General features: G+C 47.7%; 1 protein-coding gene across 2 annotated transcripts in view; it reads right to left on the reverse strand.

Moving 5' to 3' along the window:
- The window catches only part of LOC138473167 (calcium homeostasis modulator protein 2-like), a 52,650-nt gene extending 39,622 nt beyond the window's left edge, over window positions 1-13,028 (reverse strand). Inside the window, exons 1-2 of one of the 2 annotated variants that reach the window (XM_069611708.1) lie at window positions 12,606-13,028; window positions 10,185-10,785 (exon numbers count right to left, since the gene is read on the reverse strand). In XM_069611708.1, coding sequence (XP_069467809.1) covers window positions 10,185-10,727 — 543 coding nt within the window. In that variant the 5' untranslated portion in view covers window positions 10,728-10,785; window positions 12,606-13,028. The remainder of the gene's footprint in view (window positions 1-10,184; window positions 10,786-12,605) is intronic. The other variant, XM_069611709.1, reaches the window with a different exon arrangement.
- Between the last annotated feature and the right edge of the window lie 12,246 nt (window positions 13,029-25,274).

The following is a 25,274-nucleotide window of genomic DNA, read 5'->3' on the forward strand; positions in this document are numbered from 1 at the left end:
ATTCTCTTGAACACTATATGAGAAGCAGGAGAAGGGAGCCATTCCCCTGCAGAAGGAACTTTGTTAGTTTATCCTTTAGTGTGAGGGATAGAACTAGGTTTTGCCACAGGATGGTAAAGATCAATTTGACGGCCATTCTAAAGGATGTGTTAGTATTAGTTTTGAGACAGGGAAAGCCTTCCTAAAATATCGGCATAGTGAGGAATTTTTTTAAATGCACAAATTAAGGTTTATAACCACCACCATGACACCTTTGTGTCCGATTCCTTCTTCGACACCCTTACAGTACATGCTCCTAAATTGCAGATCCATGCATGAACAGCTAAATCCACTCCATGTTTTCATGCTATCCACACAAAACACATTTGTATCAATGAATCTAAATGGGATCTTACCTACAGGGCAATGTCCAAAGTGGGCAACTATTAGGCTAGTGAGGACCAGTTTGATGAATATTGTATAGCTGGTCATTTGGGCGATTTTTACATATCAAATGTGTTTTAAACACGATAATTGCCAGAAATATTACCACAATGCCATGCACTATGAACCAATTCTTTTTTCGAAAAAATAATACATTGTGACTTAATTGTTGGCAGTGCTGGAATTGGGCCAAGTTCTCAGATTCAGAAATTGGCAAAAACGGTTTGCCCGGGTTCTAAATACGGGGAAACAAAAAAGGCCATGTCTAGCCACCCACACACTGCACTCACAGTTATCTCCCTCAGAGACAAACGTCTGCGCTTGGAGGATCTCTGCTTCAGTTTGACTGCAGACATATCCGCGAGGGGGTGATTGGGAGCACTATTGGGGCTCTGAAGAGAAAGAGAAAGAGATTACTTGCTTTGTTCACGTTTCATGTGAGCTGTACAAAACCGATGTACAAATCCTATGACTTTACTACCATGACCATGAGGAGTTTCCAGAATATATGGCGTTTTCGTGCTCTTCTCCAGTAATTGTCACAGGAAATCTCACCCACAAGGGGCTGTTGGGCTTGTCTCGATAGGAAGGCCACGTTTGCAAAGATTCACGTTGATTAATCCCACCCACCCACTTTCCACCGTGTCGATCTGCCAGCATCTTGATAAAATTGATAATCATATGCACGTTTTTGGCAAGATGCCCAGGGCGTACTCACTGGAGCAGAATACAGCATAAGGCTGCACAGTCATTGGTTCCCCCTGGACATTAAAAATGCCAGAAAGTCATTAACTGTAGAATCTGGTTTTCCTTGGAAGCACAAAAGATTACCAGCATCCTTTGTTCGTGCTGCAGTACTGGCCAATCGAGAAACAGCTTCTAGAGTGTTGACCAATCAAAGTAGTCCCTTGCATGGCCCCTTTGCTATCCCAACAGCATTACTGGAGCCAGCAACCACAGTATCCGCATTCATCTTTAACTCGCGCGTATTGCTCCAGCCCATTTGCACTCTAGTGCTTAGATTGTAATCAAACACCTCAAAAAGGGAACGGAGAAGCAACCCACTTCAAGTCAGGTGGTGGGATCAGGTGGATCCAAGAGGATCAGTACAAGGGGCAGTACACTTTTACCACCATGTTTACTGATCCACGGGATTTTCTTCAATGTTTCAAGTAGAGATGTGGGTCACGGTGTACGTTAAATGCCACCCTGCTTCCTCGGCTCCACTCGAGGAACGCGCCTGCATTGCCGCCAGCATGCATTTCCGTCCTGGTGGTACTGGAAAGGGTTGCTCTGAAATCGACCCGAATCTGCCGCCTGGTAAAAGCAGGCAGTTTTCCCAGGAATCCATTGTAAATGCCTCCTGCAATTGTTAATTGTGGGAAGCATATCCACTTTTCCACAAAGTGGTGGAAAAGTGAAGAGTAAGGGCGATTTTGCCTGCGTTTCACTAACTTTTGTACAACTTGAATTGGTCGCATCTGAGCAATTTACTGTTCAAATGATATGTTAAAGGTTATTATAGCGCGCAACGTCATCACCCGTGTGGTCCCTTGGTGCGCGGATCTTTAAAGCAAGGGGTTAATAGTAAGTTGGTAGCACTGAGCTGGAGAAAGCGCAAGAGAGCTGTGATGTGCCGTTGGCCGCTTCAGTTCAGTTCACACCGTTCGCTGAGCGTAGGTGTGTTTTTCGGTTGGTGTAAAGACTTGAGGGGGGGGGGGGTGTCTGTACTTCTGCTCTCTATATGGTAGAGGAGAGGGACAGCGGACCCCAGCCAAGAATCTCTAATATTGGTACGTGGTCGAGCAATCAATGCCTAGCTTCTCAGGAGGTGATGCGGGCTGGTTAAGTACAGTGTAGTCCCCAAGCACCCACAAAGGAATGTCCGCACACTATCGGTTAAAACACAGTCTTTATATAATATTCCAGGTTATGTACACTATCACAGTAACTCACTTTGTGCTCAGAAAATCAACAATGGTAAATATATACAGTTCTACAGTGGTACCACAAATATTATCAGATCTCATTAAAGTGCATCAACTGTACTGTCAAAATGTCACACAGATCAATAAAGATGAAACCAGCAGTAGAGAGAGAGGAAGGAAAGCAAGACGGTTGAACAATTGCCAGAATACTGGTCGCTACCGTTAAACACAGCTCAGTGTGGAGACCCCCCACCCCCACCTGGGCAACCTGTAGAATAAAGATACAAGCCCAATCCATATATTGTTCACAATAGACTTCCCAATAGTTCTGCAACCCCAAAGTACTTGGCGTTGTAGCGTTCCTCGGCGGGGAATCGACGGCCCTTCTTGAGTGCCCTCCCTTTAAGGCAGGAGTCACGGGTCGAACGTCCGACGGAGAACAGGGTGAGCTACGACGGTGAAGTGGCAGCTTTGTTCCTAGTGGTGCTCGTTGATGGGTAAGCGTAAACATCCTGCAAGGAAGAGGCGTGTGGGGCACCTCAGTGTCGATAGTTCTGGACCGCAAAGAGTTTGAAGAACTGTGGCCCAGCAAGGGCGTCGAGTCGGCGTCTCTGTGGTCTTTGGGTGGCGGGAAACCCACCGGTGGATGCTCCTCGGCACGTCGACGGTCAGGCCTTCTCCAGCAGGATACAGCGGCGACGATGCGGACGAGAGCGTCCTTGGCTCAAATGAAGTTCTTAGGCAAACGGGAGCACGGCGGTTCCAGTCGGCGGTCGGCAACAGTGGCGGACAACAGTCTGGGCGCTTCTCTTTGGGATTCCGCAGCAGTCCCCCGTCTTGGGTCGGCAGCCTGTCGAAGGTCTGTCTACCAGGGAGCTTTGGCAGAGATCAGCTGGTGCATGATGGCCCCTCGTAGCTCGGGAAGAGGGTGCCTTACCAGGTCCTCTCTGGGTCAGTCCTTGGAGACACAGCAGCTTTCAGATTGTGAAGGAGAGCAACAGCAATTCTTCTCGTCCAGCAGGGCTTCAAGGTCAAGCTTCAGTTTCACTTCAGTTACTCGTTGTAGTGGACTTCAGCTTCTGAACGCGATTCCTAGCAGTGAGAGGTCCGAGATATACTGTTGATCTCCCATTCATTCCGCTGGGTCATACTCAAGCATCCAATCACGACTAAGGGCATTCATGCAAGCAGACAGCCAATCAGGCACACGATGCATTCAGGCCATTCACATCTCTCCAGACACCTACAACAAGTTGTGTATTGGGACAAGTACCAAGCCATTCAACACTCCACACTGCACTCATACCGGTTTCGGGCAGGGCTGTCTCAGTCATTGTGTCAAACACCAGATACTACAACATAGAATGCGTATTTGTCACACACTCCATTCACCCAAGTCCCACCCACAGGCGTACCCACAACATACGGTCGTTGGGAAGGCTCCAGCCAGTCTGGTCAGCACTTCCCCACACTACCATATATGGAACTTCCACCCAACAGCCAGTCAGGGGGAAGGGACAGAGTCAGGGCTTCCCGGGACTTCGGGAAGATCATGGTAACAGGCGATGGAAGGCAAGAGGCCACGGGGGCCATCTTGTTTCCATCAGGAAGCTACTGATTCCAATGACGGGGCCTGGGCATTCCAAAATGGAGGACGCTCAGGGCACCAGTCAATTCAGCACAGAGCTGCCACCAGTCCGTACCCTGCTCTGTAGGTCACACACAGGTGCCAAAGACACACTAGGGGCACAGGGTTGCACCTCTACCCATGGGTGCCATAAGGGTATCCCATGGGTCTGTTCACCAAAACCAAAGGAGAGAGCTGCACCGCCAGGAGTCCCACATGAACTCCTGCACGGAAAACACGATAAAAAGCAGTAAAGGACAAGGATACGGAGGCCCTGTCCCTCTGATGCATTTCCAGCATCACAGTTGATAACTGCCACATGCTTTTGAGCGATGCTATGTGTGGTTTGTTTTGTTGTTGTGGTGTAGTGAAGTGCATGCGGTTTGTTGTGCTGTAAAAGTAGGGTTATGTTTAGTTCAGAGTTTGAGAGGTGTATGCAGAAGGGTGAGCTTTCAGTAGGGTTGTGTCCTTGCATCCCCCCAGCTGCTGTGACTAACTGTGGCACATACCACTTCCCCCTGTCGTACATTCTGGTGTGCTGCAATTACCGCCCCTACGGCCCCTATGGTGTATGCAGGAGAGTGGCTTCCCAGCAGGGTTATACAGCGTCGGCACCCCATGCGAGCCCAGTATTTCGGCCAAGTGACGCCCATGTCATTTCCCCCCTTTAGAACACCTTGGTGAGCAGTAACCACCACCCCCACAGGAGGTGGGGGGAATACCCTGTGCCCTGCGGCTCATCCGTTCCGAGATTGGGATGCCTCACTCTCCCATTTCCGTCTTAGGTCCTCTATTAGAGTTCCAATTAGGTCGGGTCCATCTCCTCTTTAACCCTCTATGGGGAAGGGTAGCGCCTACCACCCCTCAAATGAGTATGACTCCCAAAGTTAGCAACATTGTTGGGAAATACATACCTACGAGGGACTTGTAGGAAGATATCAGAGTATGTAATTCAGGGCACAGGGTCACAAAGTGGCCAGGCAGTGACCGCATGGCTAAATCCTCAGTAATCTGTTCCCAAGATGGCCTATGGGTAGCAGTCTGCACTTTAGTGCTGTCCGTGTCTGCTAGATTGCAGACATGACATCTTACGAGAGCCTGCAGTGTGGTTATGTGAACGGTGAGCAATAGGGCTTTAAATTGATTGGTTACAATCTGGAGAGCGGGACAATTCTAGCAGCATTCTTGGAATGTTGAGGAACCGGTGAGGGTTTAAGTACTTCCCAGGGAACTTGTCAAAGAGTGGAGGAGTGAATCTGCCGCCGTGAATTTAGAAGCATAGGCATAGTTGCCAACACTACCCATTTCCATATGTAGGTGCTCATCCAGTCCCGATTTCCTCTTCGCATTCTGGGACTTGTCCCATTTTAAACCTCAGACTACAAGTCCCAGAATGCAAAGAAAAAAACAGAACTGGATAAGCACCTACAGATTGGACTGGGCCATATTGAAACTAGGCATAAGTTAAAAGGGCGTTATATATTTCCTGAATTGTAAAGAGGATTACACGTAGAAAGGACTCAATGTTAGTGCTGTTTGTGGCACACCAGAGGCAATTACTTGGGCACCATGCATCAATCATTTAGTTTAAACATATTGAAGTAATGCCCATGGCCAGTTAATACCACTTCGGCAGTACTTACCAAATGCTTTTCCCATGCATACACAAAAGCCCAAACTGTTGCCATTGCCAATGCTGGTTTCTATAAGCATAAATGAGCTTGTCCCTTTAGGTCATGTCAAAAGGGTTTACACAGCACCAGCTCACCACCGTTGTGGTCTCACAGATCCGTGGATGGTCTGGAATGGTGCATTCAGCCCAGTCCTGTGCACCCAGACCCAGTGGCGTGTCCAGGGAGTGGCCTGGGATGGCACGTGCTACCCCTGTAATATGATTGGTCACACTAGGTGCAACCCCATTATCAGGGTGGCCACCCCATTATCCTAAACTACAATCATCATGTGTGTGTGCTCGTGCTTCATGCCACCCCTGCATAAGTCAGTGCCCCACTTGGGCCCCCTCAGCCAAGGGTCTGGACACCCCACTGCCCACACCGTGGAGACTGAAATGGGAAAGTGCAGATTTAGGTGCACAGCAAGAGATGGGGAAAAGAGAAGACTGGGAATAAAGACCTAGGGATGGGGGGTGTGATAGTTTGGATGCATGTGTGTCGACCTAGCTCATGCAGAGCAGAAACGGAATGCAGATTTTGGAGGGCAGGTGCATGGGGGAGGAGGGGTCTAGTAATGAGCAGTTTACTGTGAGGATAGTTTCCTGGTGCTCAGCAGTTACTACTAATCATAGAGAATGGGCCTGTGGGATGGGGTAAGATGCAAGGTTATGGTTTACTTTACTGCCCCAAGACAAACCGTGGAATAATAATTCTGCCAATGAGGTTTTTGGGGGCGGGGGTGTTTGGTTGTCCATTGGTGCGCTGAAATTGGATGGCTCCATGTAGACTCCTAGTGGATCAAAATAGCACTTGTTGCAAGAGTGTGGCTGTGTGATGGGCCCACAGTGTGCTCAAGAGTTGCCTTGAAGCATGGAGGCTTGTTTGCAAAGGTTGTTTCACAGTCCCAATGCAGACCCCATCAGCTTAAACTCAAGACTCCCAACCCCACCAAGAATCAATAGGGCAGAGGCAAGGGCTGATAGTGTAAGAAAGAAGTGGAATGAAGGAGACAAGGAGGGATACGAGTAGGGGGGGCTAGAATGGGGAACCCGCCAATCCATGGCCACCTAGAGAACCAGGTGTCCAATTATGATGATATGATATGGCATTTATAACGCGCCTATACACAAGTGTTTCAAGGCGCGACTGTTAGGCAGAAACCTGTGCAGTTCCCTTAGGGACCACTGCAAAAGATTTAGGACTACAGGTGGTTGGCAGTAAACCCAATTGGTAGCAGTCTGTACCACCCAGATTTACCTGGTAGCTGTGGCTGAGCAGTCAGACTTCTCTCAAGATGAGTTAGGCAGTATGCAGAGTATACACAATAGGTACAGAGACACAGTAGTACAAGCAAACACTGACCAGAGCTTTGGTGTAAAAGTATATAATTATTTATTTAAAGACACACTTGTAAATTACACTAGCACAAAAAGAGGTAAGCAAATTCAACACACAGTCACTATTACTAGATGTACATCCCTTATTCCTTATTAGACAAGTCTTAGTTAACACCACTTATTTCCAGACAGAGGTGAGCGCTTAACTAAAGATGGCACTCCAATAAGTTAAGAAAAAGGGAGGGAAAAGGTAGAAATTAGGAAAAGCACACAACACAATACTTTAGAAGCACCCAGCAAGGCAGGAAAGTCAAGTCTACTTGTGAGCAAAAAAGTTCAGAGGCCAGGCTCCCTCTTAGAGAGAACAGAGCACCAATGTGCCCAAGATCACACAGTTTAAAAGTCTTGAAAAGTCTTGCAGGGAGTTCAGAAAAGAATTAAGTCAGCTCAGAAAAGTTCTATTAGCCAGCCTAGGGCCACCCCAAGTGGTAAGTGGAGACTTTAAGAGTCACCCCACACAGACCATTGCGAGGGAGGCCAGGTGGACAGAGTACCTTCAAAGTGGAGAGGATCCTCCAGCGGGGGCAGTTGTTCCTGGCAGCAGGTGCAAGTCACAGCGTCGTCCAGAGGAAGAGATGGTCTCGACGTGGAGGAAAGCTGAAGGTCGTTGCACTGCCAGGGAAGAAACCAGCCGCGGAATTCTCCGGTTAAAAGGTATGACCCTTTTATTTGCGGTAGTGGAAAAACCGTGGTATCCCGGTTGCCAGGTGCTTGGCACAGGCAAGGCGGCCACGAGATGATCCGGGAAGGTGAAAAGACGTGCAAACTGGTTATCCCCACCAGTCAAAGGAAGAAGACTCTCTGGGCTGGAGATATCCTCTGTTGTCGGGGAAAAGTGGTGAGACGGTTCAGGCAGGGCTCCACCGAGTCGTTGATGCAGGTCGACTCAGCTTCTCCATCTTCGGATTCTTTAGGTCCTGTGGCGACTTCTGAAGTTCCAGTCCCCAAAGCCCTGCTTTTATGCAGCAAACCCCCATTAATTCAGCCTAGCTATCAATCAAACATGCTAAGTGGTTTGGGCCAATCACACAAGAGTGCGACTTGAGTTGCCAAGGCAACTCAGTCCAGGGTGCCTAAACCCCCTTCCACACCCCCTGTGGTACCCAGACAGAGTGGCACCACTTTTGGAGGCTTCTGTGGAGAAGCCCGCCAAAAAGTGGAACAAAGGGCCCGATTTGGATTGGAGTCACAGAAGCGAACACAAACGCCATTTTGGAACCGAGTTTCGGCAAAAAATACCAACCAGTGATTTTATATTAATTTAATAAACCGACGGTATGTTCGAGGCTATATTAAAAAGTGGCCTCGAACAATGGGAAAATCCCATAGGAAAATATTTGCAGTAGAATATAAAAAGTAGTATCCACTGCCACCAGCCAAAACTCGATCAGGGGGGATGGAGACGTGCCCCCTCGAACAACAGACCCCGGGGCAATCGAATTGCCCCGACCAGTACATCCACAATATGATGTTTTGTACTGGTTTCTGTTCATAATTTGGGACTAGTAAAGCCAATGGTGACTTTACATGCCCTGGGAGACAGTAGTCAGTCCCAGGGTATGGAGTCTATGTTTGGGGGTCACTATGACACCCCTGGGTTACTGCACTGAGGGTGCTGTGTAACCCACATACCAAAAACACATGAAGCCCTATGGGGTAAAGGACCCCATAGCCCATAAAACACAAAGTCAAAGGAACACCTCAAATCATTTCTAAGAGTGGGAGTAAAAGAGTCTCACTCTTAGCAGGAGAGAAAAAAATAAACCCCAGAAATCCAGCAAAGCTGCTGGGGGACTCACTAGGTTTGGGAAATTAGCCTTAACAGAGATCTCCCCAACACTGCGACGAGGCAAGGGGTGGGGGGGGGGGGCAAAGGGAGGACAGACAACGATCCTACTAGGCCAGGTGTCATTCAGATCCCGCAAGTGCAATGCAAGGGGAGAAAGGAAAAGTGTGCAGGGGGAAGGGAGAGGGGAATGTGCAGTTCATGGGAAAGTAGAATGAATAAGATAAATAAAAACAGCCAGCTAGTAGCAAGTGCAAGGAAGTGCAGACATAAGTGCTGGTTGGGGACTGTAGGGATACAGAAAAAAAATGGTCCCCAGGTGCAAGGGTTGCCAGGGAGGCAGTGCAGGTTGCCAATTGACGGGGCCTGGACCAGAGATCAGAAAAGGTGGCCAGGTAACTAGTGCAATTTCAGTCAGGAATTCAGCAGGGGAGGGGAGGAGAGAAATCAGAAGCCAAGAGGAAGGTTTTGAGGTGCTTCCAGAACCAGCGATGGTTCTCCTCGAGTTTCAGGGAGGCAGGAAGGCTATTCCAGAGAGAGGTCCCTGCCGAAGAGAGTGATCTGCCACCAACTCGTTGCTTGGAGAAGTGACTGACCCTGAGGGAGTTGGAGGCGGATGAGTGAAGTAGTTAAAGACTGAAAGTGATGGGAGTACACCAGAACTATGGTGGGAGTATCTGTATGGAGGGCAAAACTCTGTCTTTGCATTGGTAAAATTATTGGAAGAAACTTTTACAAAATTGCAAAAGAAACAGGAAAATTGGCCTGGCTAGTTGGCCGGACAATATCTATCCGAGTAGTTCCAATCTGTCTCCAATGGGGATTTTGAAGATGCTGTGATGAAAGTATTATGGATATTGTTACGACAAACTAAACAAAAAAAAAGACTGAAAGCGATGGGAGTAGACCTGCAGTGTATTGCATACGAGAAGCGTAATGTGCAGCGTTTCCAGGCCAAGCAAAGATCCACAGCCTGTAGAATGTCTCAGATAATGGAGGGGAGGCCAGCAAGTAAATCCAGAAATGCCTAGACTGAGGCTCACTGATCTCAAACAGAAAGAGAAGGTATGCTTTACCCATCAATGCATCTAAAGGGGCGCATACCCCTAGGATGGGTATGCATATGCAGAGAACACATCTGGACCAGGATCCGCGAGAGTGGGATTCGATTTGTAAATTCCCTGCTTGCAAGTTCCCAGTTCTGCCCTCTGCCCTGTGACTGCCCACATGCATGCCTCCCTCCCTGACCCGCAGTTACATACTTGTATACAAATTTAAATTAAAACATTTTTTTTTTTAAAAAAGGATGGTGGTGAAATCTATGAATGGATACAACAAATAATACATTACCTGAGATTCGAATTTTAATCGGCGAATGACTTCATCCTTAAAACTCAAGGCTTCCGCTGGAATCTCCTTACAGGGGAACTTGGCCAATGTCTCGGCGCCATAGCCGGATGGAAAATTAGTCAAAGTGGCGGGATCGACAAATTCGCTCAGGGCACAGACGTAGGCTTCTCCTTGGAGCAGCGAAATGACAGACCAGGTGATGGGGGCCACCACAGCTTGTCCTATAATTGACCCAAAGAGTAAGAAGTTGGCAGGAGCTGAGCAGTTCCTGTACCATCTGCGCCGGCATTCGGTCACCAGATTCCAGGTGCGGGTGTTCAGGATCACCCCGCCGATGAACAAGGCCAGGACGGGGACTCCGATGGCTGCCAGTCCATATAGGTAGTTTCTCTCGCGTGCGCAGGGGCAGTTGAAGGCCAGGAAAGAGTAGAGCTGTTGGCTGCCCAGGGTACCAAGAGCCACCAAACCATTGAAGATCACCACGTTTTGGTTCTTAAAAATCAGGGCGACGAACTTGAGATTGTCTGAAATGACTGCAGACATGTTTTATGCTTAGTATCCTAGAAGAGTTTCCAGTCTTTAAAAAGGGAAATTTTTCAGGCTGTAAGGAAAAGGAAAACAAATAAAATAAAGGTGTATTTAAAAAGGTAAACCTTAAATACATTAATAAGCCTTATTTCATTCGGGAGATGCTGGCCTGGTGCTGTTTTTAGTTGCGGCTTTTGGGTGGCACCGAAAGCGATTAGAAGGCCAAAACTATCATGGGAAGTGATACAGGAGAGAAATGAGATGGAAGGAGCTACACAACTAATGGGTGGCATTTGGTTATTTGCTCACTGGTGACTAGCGATGGCCATTCTCACCCGCTACCTGCCAAAACACACGCCCCTGCTGGGACTCTGAACTAGCTCTAGCAAGCAGTAACATCAAACTTGGTTTTGTGAAGTGCCTGCCCGAGTTATTTTTACTTCCGAAGCACTGCTACTATCTGCCCAAGTTCACACACTATTTTCTAGTTGTGGCATTTTATGGCAGTGTCTGGCAAATGCCTAAGCCATGCCTACACACACGCCAACACTCTTGGCTTTGCCAATGGTAGTTTTATTTGCATTCTGGGATTTGGAATCCAGGATTACAAGTCCCTGAATACAAAAGGAAAAACAGCACTGGACCACCATCTCCCACATTGAATATTGCATTTTGATTTGTATGATAGTCATACTTTTCAAGAGAACCATGCGGACAGCTTTCTGCAAAAGTTGTGAAGCCCTATGGTGCAGCGCACTCCTGGTGGCCATCCGTAAGATCTGGCCCTGTGCTCCCCCCCTCTGTATTCTGGGCCTTCTAGTTTTTCTTTCACATTTGAAAGTCAGGAAAAATTCAAGTCCCAGAATTCCAAGCAAAAACAGGACTGGGTGACCTTCTCAGAAATGGCTATGGGAAACTTGAGAGCCCCCATAGTGTGGTCAAAAGGAGATCTGTAATAGGCGCTATAAGAGAACACTGAAATAACACAGCTGCACAACTGGTTCAAAGTCAGCATCCTCACAGACTTAGTCTATCTCCTGGGTGAACTATTACCCATCCATGACAGGAATGCGGGGACACCAGAGGAGTCGACAAGGTGGGACACAGCAGCCCCCCCCCCTATGGAATGCATCTCAGCCAGGCCTTATGATAAGCTCTGCAAGACCAAGTCTAACTAGGTGTCAGCCTTTTTTCCACTGCAACTTCAAACGCACCATCACAATGGAAAACGGGTGCACCCCGCCTGGGGCACGGCCCACCCACCATACATCTGCAATAAACACTCCTTGACCTCACCCACCCAAACACTCATCACCACCGCCAACAGAATACAGCAGAGTCCAGCTGGTCACATAATCAGTCTCCTTGACTCTCCTACTCCCCTGACAATCTGTCATGGCACCCACCCTCTCTTCAGATATCGATGGGCAGGGAGCTAGCCACTCCCTACCTACCTTCGTGCCAGCTAAAAATGCACACACGCATTTTAGAATCCTTCCTTCACAATTCACATCTTTAACTACAGTCTTCGGAAGGACGTTTATTCCCACAGCGCTTTGAGGCCATATCAATGCCAGAAGGTGCTATACACTAGTCATATAACATAACAACACATCTTTGGACAATAGCTTACAATTTCAAAAGAGTGGTCCCGTTCAACAACGATAAGACAGATGTATTGGCAATTCATTTAAAAACAACTTGCACTAAAATCGAACTATAAGACAGACGCACGACAACGATGAACACGTTTTGGGTCATTTACCACTGAACCATTTTACCACAATGCAAAAGAGAGAAATATTTGGTTAATGGATTTTGTCAACGATTAGTACGTCTTGAAACATTAACGAAACAAAAAAAAAGGGCGATATAATGTGATGAGAGGCTTACCAGTCACACTCGCACAATTACAGGTTTCCGTTATCTTCCGCTACACGGCAGCACGGCAGGCAGTGCCCATCCTCAGAGCTTCTGTCCGATCAACAAAGGGAAACAGCAAAAATGCCTCCGCGTGACAAACAATGCCCCCTGCAGCGACTCCCACGGCCTGCCCTCAGAGCCGCAGATGCGAAGAAAAGCCTGCTTGTGCTTGGCGTGCATGCCTCGCCTCAGGGGTGGGGCTCTCTCTCTTCTCTCTCTCTCGCTCTCGCTCTCTCGGCCGGGCTCCTTGAAACTCCCCTCCCCCTGAGCACTTCTGCAGATCTGTTTTGCACTCTCTCTCTTGTGTGTGTCTCTGCACAGAAGCCGCAGCATTGACTGACAGTGGAAGCAGGAAGTCACACCACTCGTCATTACAAAACATTTAAAAGCCCTGGCTTCCCACGGAAAAGTACACGTTGAATAATACGTTGTAACGTGGTCCTTTCCATTTGGGTGATGCTTGGCTGGGACATGTAGTCCGGGGTTACCCATTATAAATCCAGTACAACAAACCACAGAAAACAGAACCAGGACTGCATTAGCACCTCTGAAAGGAATGGGGCACGTTGGTCCTAAACAATCGTTCAGTGGTTATTGTGTGGCCAGGCTGTTCAAACCAAAGACGGCAAGCTCCCAACTCACACGCTTTTGGCGGGTGTCACCCGCATTGTAAACAGCGGACTCACCCGCCAAACCTCATGCACGCCCATTCATTTCAATGGGCCTCTCACCCGCCAAAAGTAAAATCAGGTGTTTTCACCCGCTTTTGCGATATAAATGGTTGAGAGCTATGGGCAAGTGCGCCTCGTGCTTAGAAATGCGCGCCACTTTCTGAAATGATCAAAGTGTTCTGAGAGGCTCCCGGTAGTTGGCAATTGCCGGAATCCGATCACCTGAGCCACTCCCTAGTCCTGGGTTTCTAACTTGAAGTTTCACATTTCCGATTATACATCATGACATCTTCAAAAACATTCCATTTTAATGCATGTTTGCGCTAGGGCATAATTAGCCCTACTGGTGATACTGTTCCTTATAAACACTAGAGTAAATAATCCTCTACCGCAATATGTCCTTTGCAATAGGCACGCGTTTGCCTGAGTGTTAAGACTGGGTAAAAATTGCACCGGTGCGCCATTTCATAAATGAGGCCATTCATTTTTTGAATCAGTCACTTGCAAAATAGCAATCATGCATTGTGGGATTAAAATCGCAGGGGGGTATAGACTCGCTGGCCTTCTAAGGAATCCTGTCATGTGCGTGTCTCTCAATTCATTTCACCAATTGTGCAGATATGGATTTTTTTCAAAATACATTGGTGTTGATGTTATCTTACGTTAATGGGATTCTATGGCAAGACAGGAGGCCCATATTATGCATTACAATCTTTACTCTGAACCACAGCAGCAAAGAATGAAAAAGTTTGTAAAAAGGAAATGTTTTCCAATAAACAAAACATTATGAACAATACAAAGGGAAACATCCCATTCCAACATGGCGGGCAGGTCATGCCCCGGAGGTAGCCAATGGGCTGCAAGCCAGTCCCATAAAGGTCCATTCCTCTATCAACTCCTCCTCTTTCTTTGCTGCTGACCCACAGCTAAGTCACACTTCCGGTTTTTTCTTAGCCTGTGTTTGGAAGTGTTACTTTGTAATCTTTGGTTACTAGTTTGCAAGAAACAGCATTCGCGGGGAACGTGTTTTCTTTTACATTATATTCTAAGTGTGATTGCGTTTCACTATTGTTCAGGCAGGCAAGCGGAGCGTTTGTTTAATTCAGCCCGCGTTCGCCTCCTGAGGTGTTGGTGTTTTATGAAGTGTTTCTTCAAGAGCGTGGCGTTCACTCTTTTGTGTTCAGTGGTCGCGTACAGCCTGAGGGCGTTGCGCTCCTTTCTTACTGAATTTGTTACATTGTTATTACTGCAAACGCTTCTGCGTTCTTTTGACACGCACGCCCTGTCCAGGGCCGCGGGTTTTGAAGGTTTTTTCTAGCACACGCTGTACACCTGCTTCCTTTTCACAAGGTTGGCGGTTCAAGCCTTCTCTCCGCCTTCATTTATGTCATAATTTTGCCATTCATTTATCCGCAATTATAATATGTTTCAGAGTGTTTATTTTAAAATTGCTGTGCTCTTTTATTGCCCTCACACGCTGCTTGCGTGATTGTCTATTGAACTACAGGTGCTGCCTGTTAACGGCCTAGAAGGCCTTCCCTAAAGGGTTTGTACTCTCGGGAATCGAGAGGTTCTGCCTGCTCGGCTACAGTTGTTACAGCATTGAACCTGCTGTTGTTTGATACAAGTGTTTGTAAATATTTTTACTAAGACAAATTGTGACGTGCTGTCATGGATAAGGGGGTGCTGCCCTCATCTGCAGATGCCAGCACTCAAGTGCGCACTGCCAAAAAAAGTGACAAGTTGGGAGAAAACATGGGGGATCAAGTCGGGCATGCCCAGCCTTCAGTGGCTCATGCTATTCAGTCCTCTATGGACTCAGCCTTAACTGGTTTGAATAACACCTTGGCATCGGCCTTTGACAGGTTAATTACCGGCATTGCGGATTTCCATCCCTCCCAAGATGCTACCCCATCTATTGCAGCCAAGGCTCCTAAAAAGTGTACGGCCAAAACTAAGCATATCCAGGGACAACTCAGTCCCCCCCTGGCCATTTCGCCTATAGCTTCCCCTAAGAGAACGCTGAAGCGCGGTTGGGAAGAGTCCCGTCAACCTATCTCTTCCAGCCCCTGGCCTGCCCCAGCGCCTTTTGCGCCGGTGGAGCCCCCTATTGAGTTCAGATGATTCTGATTCGCCCCCTAAGAGGCGGAAAAGGAAGGTCACCTCAGTGACCCCTCAAGAGGCGCCCCTGCTTGATGTTAACAGAGTACCGTTCTTTGATCCGGCCCTGATTCAACACCCCAGGTCAGCTGAGTGGCAGCCCTCTGAGGAGGTTTCCTCTTTTCTCAAGTTCTGGATCAGGCGCCCTATGCCCAAAGAGGAACGTAATAAGTTACAGTCAGAATGTCCCAGACCTATGCTCGCCGACAAGGTGGCTCTAGCGCCAGAAATAGACCAATCTATGGCGGCTTTTCTATCCCAGAAGGGGAAAGACCCCAAGAAGGGGGTCGATAAAGCGTGGCGTAGTTGCCAAGACAGGCTGTTGGATATCCTGGGTCCAGTCACGCAGATTTTTGAAATGGCAGAAGAGGCCGAGTCCTCTAGTGCCCCGGTGGATGTTAACGCATTAAGGGGGTGGATCCAACGAACGGTGTGCCTGCTCGGCAACGCTAATGCCTCCATATGTAGAGAGAGGAGAAAATCATTATTAATGAGGTTGGATTCCAAACTGGCAGACATGTGAGAGAGGGAAGCGGGCCCTTCGGCTCAAGGTAATTTGTTTGGGGGCTCTTTCTTGAAAGATTTGTCAGCATATGTTCACACTTTTACGGCGCTGGACAAGGCGCAGGCTAATATAAAAAAGGTTTTTGCCCCAAAGGTTTTTAACAAGGCTGGACGAGGTAGGGCCCGCTCCTCCGGCCGCTTTACCCAGGGCTCCTCCCGTCCCCGCCAGTTCGCACCCCGTGGCGCATACAATCCCTCCTCTGCTCGAGGAGCACATGCCCAGTTCTACCCTCAACAAAACTCGAATTGGAGAGGACGTGCCGGCAGAGGCTCCGGAAGATCAAGAGGGCTATCAGGTACTTTCTCAGGTGTTAAAAGTTTTTTCCCTCAAAAGTCTAGGTGGCAGGCTAGCCAGGTTTCTTCCACAATGGGAGTCCCTAACTTCGGATCCTTGGGTGTTGTAGACTGTTCAAGGTTATCAGATAGAATTTTATGCCCCTCCTTGCCAGTTGTCCTTTCCCCTTCCTTTGGTGTTTGACGAAGTCAAACAATCCCTCATAGATATGGAAGTAAGGGATCTCATCTCCAAAGGGGCGGTAGTCCCGGCCTCTTACCGGGCCTCTCAGTTTCTGAGTACCATTTTCCTAGTCCCGAAACCGGACCAGGGGTTTCGCCCAGTAATCAATCTGAAAGCCCTCAACTCTTTTGTGGTATATCACCACTTCAAGATGGAAAGAATTCATTTGCTCAGAGACACCCTTCTCCCGGGAGACTGGATGGTCAAATTAGACCTCAAGGACGCTTACCTAGTGGCTCCCGTCTTTCCCCCACATCAAGAGTTTCTTCAGTTTCAATGGGGGGGTCGGAGGTGGCAGTTTGCATCCCTTCCGTTTGGTCTGTCCTCGGCCCCATGGTGTTTCACCAAGCTCATGCGGCCTGTGATGGCTTTCCTCAGATCCAGGGGGATTTGGATCATAATTTATCTAGATGACATGCTTTTACTGGCTCAGAATTATCAAACCCTGTGTTCTCATCTGAAGTTCACTGTGACCCTCTTACAAGATCTAGGTTTTGTGATAAATGTCAAAAAATCCATATTGAAGCCTACAAAATGTATCCAATTTCTGGGCTTCAATATAGATTCAAAGCTTTGCATCCTTCTTCTCCCAGTCAACAGACTTTCCAAAATAAAGAAGGAGATTCGTCTACTCCTCAGCCAGGGTGGTGGGATGCTGTCAGCATCCATTCAAGCTATTTTCCCTGCTCCCCTACATTACAGAGCGCTTCAGCGCCTAAAAGCCAAACATTTGCGCAAGTGTCTCTCTTACTCCCAGATGGTGGACTTGCCTCCAGAGGCCAGATTGGAGCTCCTGTGGTGGCTCAGGAACATGGAGGTCTGGAATGGCAAGGCGATCTTTGGCCCATCTCCGGACATCATTCTGGAGTCAGATGCAACCAGAACGTGTTGGGGAGCCAGATTGGGTCAAATTTCCACAGGGGGGAAATGGTCGGAGTCAGAGAAACAACTACATATCAATTGTCTAGAATTGTTAGCGGGGTCCTTTGCTGTTCGGAGTCTCCTCAAGGGTCAAGGGAATTGTTGTGTTCTCCTCCGCATGGATAACATCTCTGCGGTAAGGTACATCAATCACCTGGGGGGTACCAGGTCCAAGGTCCTGGCGGATCTGGCAAGTGAGTTTTGGCATTTTTGCCCCAACAGGGATATTCTATTGAAAGCAGAATACCTCCCAGGAGTCAGCAACGAGATTGCAGATTGGAACTCCAGGCACCTGCAAGACAGGAGCGATTGGATGTTGAACAGGTCTCTTTTTGCCCGCATAGCGTCCCTCTGGGGTCCCCTGAAGGTAGACTTGTTTGCCTCGAGGATAAATTGTCAAGTTCCCAAATTTTACAGTTGGAGACCGGATCCGTTAGCTCTAGCCACCGACGCTTTCCTACAGGATTGGTCGGGTCAGTTGGTGTATGCCTTTCCTCCCTTTGCCATGATAGCTCAGGTTCTGGTCCAAGTTCGCAGACAACCAGTGTCTCTGGTTCTGGTTACCCCCTTTTGGCCCCCTCAGGTTTGGTTCCCGGCCCTTCTGGAATTGGCAATAGATTTTCCCCGGCTTCTCCCGTTCGATCCCCAGTTGCTGGTGGATCCGGGAGGTTTCCCTCACGAGTTAGTCCTGCAGGGACACCTTGCCCTTATGGCTTGGAAGATTTCAGCTCTTCCTGGTGCTTCAGAGGACTTTCGCAAGACTCTATGTCGGTCATCAGGGACTCCTGGGCACTCTCTAATAAATCTGGATATTCCTCAGCATGGAACCGCTGGGTCAGCTGGTGTGTGGCTAGGCACCTCAATCCCGTTTCTGCCCCTCCTGTAGAAGTGGTTAATTTTCTAGTAGAGTTGTTTAAAGAAGGGAAAGCCTACAGGACTGTTAATGGGTTTCGTTCAGCTATTTCAGCCGGTCACCTTTTGGTTAAAGGGGAGCCAGTGGGTAGGCACATTTTGGTGCGAAGGGCCCTCAAATCTATTCGGATTAAGGTTCCACCAAAACCGAAGTATTCGGTTCTTTGGGACGTTAATATGGTACTGCAGCTCTTCAGGTCCTGGCCTCCTAATGACGATTTGTCCCTGCAACAGTTATTTGCCAAACTTGCTATGTTACTATGTCTGGTGTCTATTAAAGGGTCTCGGATATCAGAGCTCTGGATGTGGATAATAAGATGTTCACCCCTCAAGGGGTTACTTTCTTTATCTCACGAAGGACTAAATGCATGACTTCCTCAATATCCTATCCAGCTTTTCCTGAAGATGGTAAATTATGTGTGGTCAACTGTTTGAAGTGTTTTGAGATAAAAACAGAGGGCCTCATTACACGGTAGGCGGTGAGCCATGGCGCTATTAGCGCCAGGGCTCATGCCGGTAAAATACCGGCACCGCCTTGGCGGAAAGGGGATTTACCGCCCCATTCCAAGGTTGGAGGGGCGGTAAATCCCCCTTCCACCATTGCCCTTCCCCATTCCCATTTCTGCCCCATAGGGCTCTATGGGAATGGGGAAGGCGCTAATTACGGCACCGCAATTTTGCGGTGCCGTAATTAGCTCCGAGGTCCCTTAGCGGGTTGGATTTTAACGCCTGCAAAAATCAGGTGTTAAATCCCCCAACCCGCAAAGGGACCTCGTAGTAAGGCGGTAAGGATTTACCGGTACCGGTATTTTACCGGTACCAGTAAATCCCTACCGCCATCCGTGTAATGAGGCCCTCAGCTTTTAGGCCTCCAAATACTTCTCAGCTGCTGATTTCCTACAGGAAACCCCATAAACCAGTGTCCCCTTCTACTTTAGCCAGATGGATCAAATGGATTATGCGGGAGGTGAGGGTTGACACATCCTCTTTTGGTCCCCACTCAGTCCGAGGCGCTATTGCCTCTTAAGCAGCCTTTCTGGGGGGTAGTTTGGAACAGATTTTAAAGGCAGCTGACTGGTCAAGGGAATCAACTTTTAAGACGTTTTACCATAAACGTATTGCTCATGTAGCTGTGAATGTAATGCAAGGGCTTTGAACTTGCATGATATGAGCCTCCTGTCTTGCCATAGAATACCTAACCCCCCACACTAGCGTGAGATGGGGGTTTAGATTCTATAAAAGACAAGGAGGCGAGTATTATCCCACCCACCCTTACTGGTGTTTGATTGTTGTTTCAGCTTACGGTTAATGGCTGCGGCTCAAGCAGAAGCGGAAGGTTTAGCTCCAAGTTGCAGAAGGATTTCGTTCTGACGTTCTCATGGGCGTTTGTTCTTCGTTCTACATGGAGAAAATGTCCGATGGTCGTGTGGAAAAACATCAGCGACAGAAAGAGGAGGAGTTGATAGAGGAATGGACCTTTATGGGACTGGCTCGCAGCCCATTGGCTCCGGGGCATGACCTGCCCGCCATGTTGGGATGGAATGTTTCCCTTTGTATTGTTCATAATGTTGTGTTTATTGGAAAAAAATTCGTTTTTACAAACTTTTTCATTCTTTGCTGCTGTGGTTCAGAGTAAAGATTGTAATGCATAATACTCGCCTCTTGTCTTTTATAGAATCTAAACCCCCATCTCACGCTAGTGTGGGGATTAGGTATTCATTTTCAGATGCTCACATAGAACTGAAAAGAAAAGTGGGTGTAGGAAGGGTTGGGGGTAGAGGGAAAAGACAATATTGGGCCTCATTGTAAGTTTGGCGGGACAGGAAAAGTGACTGTAAAAGTGGGCGTAATTCTGTTACCGCCACTTTTTCTGCACCGCCAAACTACAAGTTTGCCGGTGGAGGTGAACTGATTTACCTCCAGCCTAGAGATGGAGGTAAATCGGGCCCCCAGCAGCAAAAAACAGCTGGTATTACCAGCACCAGTGTTACCGGTGCAGTTAATACCAGCAATTCCCACAATGGAGTCCAGTGGGAGTGCATGGAATGGGGAATGGCCGTCGTTGGCGGCACCTTTAATATCCTGGTAATGCCAGGATATCAGGCGCTGGTAATGGTAGGTCCGTTTGCCAGAATCCTGACGGAATTGCCGGCGGGATACCGGCAATTTATAATGAGGCCCAATGTGCTGTTATTAACTCTTGGTCTGTGCAGAACCAGGAGCAACTGATGTCTGTGTGCTGTCTGGGTGGACAGTGAATTTGTGTTTCTAGGTGGGAGACCTCAAGTGACTTCTTGTGCTGCTTTTGTCGGCTGGTGAGGTTAACCATTCGATTTGATGGATTCTAGGGACTGTTTTGGTGAGGGCAGAGGGTTACACTGAGCCATGTGTTGGTAAGCATGTGTAAGGGTTGTTGAGACATGAATTTGTTAGTGGAATCTGTTCTTTCTGGCGGTTTACGAAATAATGTTGGCGTGCTAAGAATGTTCCCACTCACCTTGCAATAGAGAAATTGTGAGCGAGTGTTCTTACATTGTTTCTGGCGTGTGTGAGGTCGTCCAGTGATGATGCTGTATAGATGGGCTGCACCTCTGTGGCATTCTTGCCCATACTGATTGGAGGGATTTTTCTGTTTCACTAGGTCTGTTCCTTTTTGGATGTGACACTGTTATGTTAATTCTTGTGTGATGTTGGTTGAGTGGGTGCCATGTGGAAACGGTGGTGGAAACTTTGTGGCAGCGGCAGCATGCTGTAATGTATTAATCTCGCTGGGTTGTGAGTTGTTCCCTACCTTGGTGTATTGAAAGTCCAGCTCTTTAACATTTTTCTAAACGCTATGTGCTCTTCTGTTGTCTGCATTCCTTTAGGGATAGAGTTCCACAATTTTGCTTTGAGGGTGAAAAACACTGTGCCTCCATTTGTAATTCTTGTATTGGATTCAATTAGTATGCAACTGCTGGGTCTGAGGACTCTGCTCCTTCAGTAAATTGTTATTTTAGATGGAATTCTGCACCATGGCCTCATCACGAGTCTGGCGGTAATCCTTAAATGTGGCGGTAGCACTATTACCGCCACATTTAAGGGTCTGCCAGATCATGGCTTTGGCAGATTTCCCCCCAGCTCTGAGCAGGGGGGAAATCTGCGGCAAATATGCCGATTTTTGGCGCGATTACCGCTGGCGGGAAATCCGCCGGCGGTAACAGCGCAAATTTTCCCCATTGTGCCCAATGGGGAATGAGGAATTCCCGGATGGGCCCAATGGGGAATGGGCAATAACCCTTCCGCCAAACCCGTGATCTGGCGCTAATAGCGCCGGGGGGTTTGGCGGTAGGGCTATTAGGGCCAGCGCTAATAGCGCCGGCGTTACCACCCAACTCGTGATGAGGCCCATGTGTGCAATGTAGAGTGTCTTAAAATGGATCCACTTCTTTACCGTTAGGTAAACGCGTTGGTGGTCCCGTTACTGAAGAAATCCAGCTTGGATCCTGCCACATTATCAAATTATCGCCCTCTTTCTTTACTGCCTTTTCTTATGAAAATGCTGGAGTACATGGCTACCCAACAGCTCAGGTCGTACTTCGAGGACCAATGGCTTCTTGACCCTCTGCAGCGTGGCTTTCGTCCTCTCATGGGCACTGAATCCGTATTGGTTTCAGTTCTAGATGATATAACTAGCATTAGAGATCAAGGCGGTGTGGCAGGTCTTTTGTTCCGATGACATAATATTGGTTTCAGTGGCAGTGCCTATGATTGGTTTGTATCCTTTTTGGATTCACGTAAGCAATCTATTTCTTTGTCATCTTTTAGGTCATCTCTTGTGGCGGTTACCTATGGGATTCCCCAGTGCTCAGCACATTCTCCTCCTCTTTTTAATATTTATGTTCAGCCATTGGCCCGCCTGATTCGCTCCTTTGATTTTCATTTTGTCTGCTATGCCGATGACACACAGATTCTTTTCCGATTGGATTTAGGACAAGGTGACATGGAAAGTAGATTAAAAACATGTCTTGCAGCGGTCAGAAACTGGATGGGCAAAAATTGGCTAAAGCTGAATGGAGGGAAAACAGAGGTGCTACTGGTGGGCTCCCCAGCCGTATCCATGCTTTGGACACTGGGTATTGGCCAGCAGACATTAGTCCTCTACCTACCCCCATAGAAGTAGTGAAAAATCTGGGCATAAAGCTATCTGCATCTCTTTCTCTTAACGGTCAGGTACGCTCCATCTGCAGCACCAAGGTTTTGAAATTGAAACCATTGTTAATGTTAATGTTAAAGGATATGGATACCACGCACTATCACCACCGTAGTGGTTAGGGCGCATTCGTAGGACAACATTTGGAGAAAGAGCAAGGGAGCTGTGATGTGCTGTTGGCAGCTTCAGTTCAGTTAAGACTGTTCACAGAGCTTTTTGGTGTGGTATCCGGTTGGAGCCCGTCGTGCGCTGTTGTGTAAGGCTCTGTGTGGTGTGTTTGTTGCGGTGTAGTGAAGTGCATGCGAGTTGATGCGGATTAAGCGGTATGGGTGTGTTTAGTTAGGGTTTGAGAGGTGTATGAGGAGGGGTGCGGTTTTAGTAGGGTTGGTTATAAGCATTATTGTCTGGAAAAAGGCACACTCATTTGTGTGTCTTTTGAGATTTTGACAAATATCTTCCCCACAGTGATCTAGTTTCAGCATGACAAGGCTGTCTCTCATCTCTCTGTCCATGTGTTGCGCAAGTTAGTCTCTACAACTCTATCTTTGTTGTTACTGCGACCAGCCCCTACATCCCAGTCTGTGCTGATGCAAACTGGTCCCCGTGGATCTATCTAGTTGTGACCTATGCCCATACCCATAGCTCTGTCTGTGTGCAACGCGGTACAGTACAGTCCTTACCAGCATGTCTGAATTGATGCAAGTGAATCACCATACCTATATCTCAGATGATGTTGTTGTGTGTGTTGGGGTAGTCGTTTAGGAAGTCAGTACCTCACCAGGAATACTGCTAGGGTTTCATGTATGTCAGTTTAGTGCATTCTGTTTTCTACTTACTAGCTAACAATAGAAAAAAGTCTAACAGTATATTCCTATTCAATTTCATGCAGCGGTCGTTGCTGCCACGATAAATGGCAGTCTCGACTTTTGCAACGCTATTCTTTTGGCTCAGCCAACATATTTGATCGACCAAGTTCAGGTGTTACAAAACGTTGCCATTTGTAAAGCCAAAGACATTTCCCATGGTAGGCCAGCCCTGCAGCTCAACGTCAACTGCACTAGCAGCCAGTTGCAGCTCGTATCAAGTTTAAGTCTTTGTGCCTTTTATATCAGGCCCAACAAGGCAAAGGAAGTAAAGCCTTACAGGAAAATGTCCCCTTATTGTCCTGTTAGATCCTTACGATCCGCCTCTCACTGCTTGCTTAAAGTCCAAGCTACCGCCTGGAGCGGTGTGGTGGCCGAGCCTTTTCTGTGGCAGGCCCAAAGCTATGGAATTCTTTTCCGTTGCATCTGCATGAGATTCAAGATCTTGATATTTTTAAAGAACATCTTAAGACTTAGTTATTTGTTTGAAATACCTACTCCTTTCTTCAGTATTTACGAGCATCCTGATGCCTATAGTGTAGGTATTGCGCTATATAAATACTGATTTATTGATTGATTGGCTAGTGGAGGATTATCAGGGCTGGCGTGATGTGTTCCCTCCCGCCTAGTCTTGGCGCTGTGTTTAGAATACTCTGATGTTCTACGAGTAAGAGACGGACACAAAGGTGGCATGTTGAGATCTTTATTAACAACAAAAATGGAGTGTTGGAGAAAATCCTAACTAGCTCCACCTCTAAAATGGTTTTCTCTTGCTCAACAAAACTAGCTAATGAAACTGTCAGTGTCAGAATGTCCAAAGTAAAGTCCACCATCCTGTGTCCAAATCCTAACCTGTCCCTCACAAACTAAACTCAATATAAAGTGAAAAAGGGAAGTGTCTCTTGGCTGTCGACCTGCAGCCCAATTCTGTAGTTCAAAACAAAAGTTCCAAAAGGGTGTAGGGAAGCGAACAAAAGTTACACAAGACTCAAGGGGTTGTTTCCCTTTCTCCAGAGTCTTTACAGCTTTATCCGACTTTGTATCTGTATCTTTAGCCAATCAGGTAAATCTTTATCTTTATTTGATAGACTTGGCCTCCAGGTGCTGCAACAAGGAAGAATGGCCTGGATACGTTAGCCAAGCCGGTCTGAGGGTCTCATACCCTATTCTCAGTACCCTCCTCTTGGCACACTCAATGTCCCTGGATTCACAATTTTCTTTCTCTTAATTCACTTCCACCTAGAGCCTTGGTTTACTCTCCTACCAAGGAGTTTGGGTGTCTCTTGTACACACAAGTTCCATATTCTTCTTGCTTACAACTCAGGGGTGTACTTCGCCAACCTGCGTCCCAGACCCCGTTTCACGTGATTGTCCACAATGTTCTCTTTATCTTTTCTCTTTTCGTTCCACAGCCTTGGTTTACTCTCATGCCAAGGACTGTGACTGCTGCATATATTTGCAAAGTTTGTATCCCCCTTTCTGACTGTTAGGGGTATGCCTTCCCTATATGTGTCCCAGATCCTTTTCACTTGATTATGCACAGTGTCCTCTTGGCCTGATCTTCCTTTGATTCACAACCTTGGTTTACTCTCCTGCCAAGGTCTGTGCCTGTCACTGGTATTTGTAAAGTTCGTATCACCTTTGGTAACTGGTAGGGGTATATCTTCCTTATATGGGTCCCAGCCCCACTTCACTGTATTATTCTGCCCCGATGAATACTGACTTTTCATTTCACTTCTGGCCCCTTGTACTTGCTGGGTCTCCCCAGCCCTGTGATTAGCCACCTACTTACCTGTAATGTCAGGGCCGTGACCTTCCTGCTGTTTGAGGGGCTTTGGT

This window comes from Ambystoma mexicanum, chromosome 8 (assembly GCF_040938575.1).
Source record: "Ambystoma mexicanum isolate Mex_15411 chromosome 8, UKY_AmexF1_1, whole genome shotgun sequence".
In the NCBI taxonomy this organism is placed as follows: domain Eukaryota; kingdom Metazoa; phylum Chordata; class Amphibia; order Caudata; family Ambystomatidae; genus Ambystoma; species Ambystoma mexicanum.